The sequence below is a fragment of the Aplysia californica genome, unplaced genomic scaffold (genome assembly GCF_000002075.1).
Source record: "Aplysia californica isolate F4 #8 unplaced genomic scaffold, AplCal3.0 scaffold01254, whole genome shotgun sequence".
Classification (NCBI taxonomy): Eukaryota; Metazoa; Mollusca; class Gastropoda; order Aplysiida; family Aplysiidae; genus Aplysia; species Aplysia californica.
Window position 1 is genome coordinate 22,841 of NW_004798524.1, and position 1,251 is coordinate 24,091.

At 39.2% G+C, this 1,251-nt stretch overlaps 1 protein-coding gene across 1 annotated transcript in view; it reads right to left on the reverse strand.

Annotated features, from left to right (window-relative positions):
• Positions 1-318: 318 nt before the first annotated feature.
• The window catches only part of LOC101862548 (phosphatidylinositol 4-kinase alpha), a gene marked incomplete at both ends in the record, with an annotated part of 42,133 nt that continues 41,200 nt past the window's right edge, over positions 319-1,251 (reverse strand). The window contains 1 exon segment of the mRNA XM_013090394.1: positions 319-401. Within this exon segment, the coding sequence (XP_012945848.1) occupies positions 319-401 (83 nt within the window).

The following is a 1,251-nucleotide window of genomic DNA, read 5'->3' on the forward strand; positions in this document are numbered from 1 at the left end:
ACACATCAGATACACACATGTACACATCAGATACACACATGTACACATCAGATACACACATGTACACATCAGATACACACATGTACACACCACATACACACATGTACACATTAAGTACACACTTGGGAACACACGTACACACAACTTACACACATGTGCACATAAGGTACACCACATGTACACAAAATATACACACGAGCACACACTAGATACACGCCAGGCACACACATGTACACATTATCAACACAACAGTACATACATGAGCACACCCAACACAAACAATCATAATCAACTCATCAACAAAACTCAAAGACTTACCCAGCTTGTCTGCGAAAATAAATTTGTCCTCCAGATATTCGAAAATGCCGAAAACCGCCTCGGGGTCGGTCGAATGGGTGACCCTGTGGAGAAATGAAAGGTATGGGTTCAACGCTCATTTTTCACACGCTGAAGGGATGAATAAATATCAGGGATGCCAAATTATTTTTGAAAAAAATCCTGAAAATGAGCCGAGCATCACATCTCACCTAAACCGAACCTTGTAAAGCTTTTAAATGAGCAAACAAAAACATGTTCTCTCTTACCTCTCCCGGATTAAAAACAACGGAAAAAACCGGACATTTGGCATCTCTGTAACATGGGAGGCATCGTGGTGAAATCGGGCGCTCCTCAAAATATATGAAACTGAAAAAATTGGCACTTCTCTGTCCATTTGGCAATTTTTATCGAATTTTTGTTTTTTGACTCGACACCTTTACGGCCCATTTAAAAACACATTTCAGGGTGGATTTCACTGAAAAATTTTGATTTAAGGCACAAAAATGTAAATTTGCAGTTTCTACGGACTCTCAAGCTTCGGAAGTCGCCAAACTTTGGCGGCCATTTTCTCGCTAGTTTTACCTCTGCAACCAGGCGACCCCCACACAAATATCTCGACTTCTATTTATGATAGATGAGTATTTTTTTCAGCGACGGCAAATCAAAAGGACAACCTTAAAGATGATAGCAACAAATCCACATTTCGAAAAATTGATGGGCGCCGATTCCACTGCATCATAATAATAAATAATAAAGGATTGCATTTATATAGCGCATATCCACTTATGCAATGCTCTATGCGCTTAACATGATACATATTATGGATTTACAAATCAATTTTAAAGGTACATAATGTTACATACTCGTGCAAACACATATTCACTCACCCACGCACCACACACACATAGATACACACATACACACATATGCACA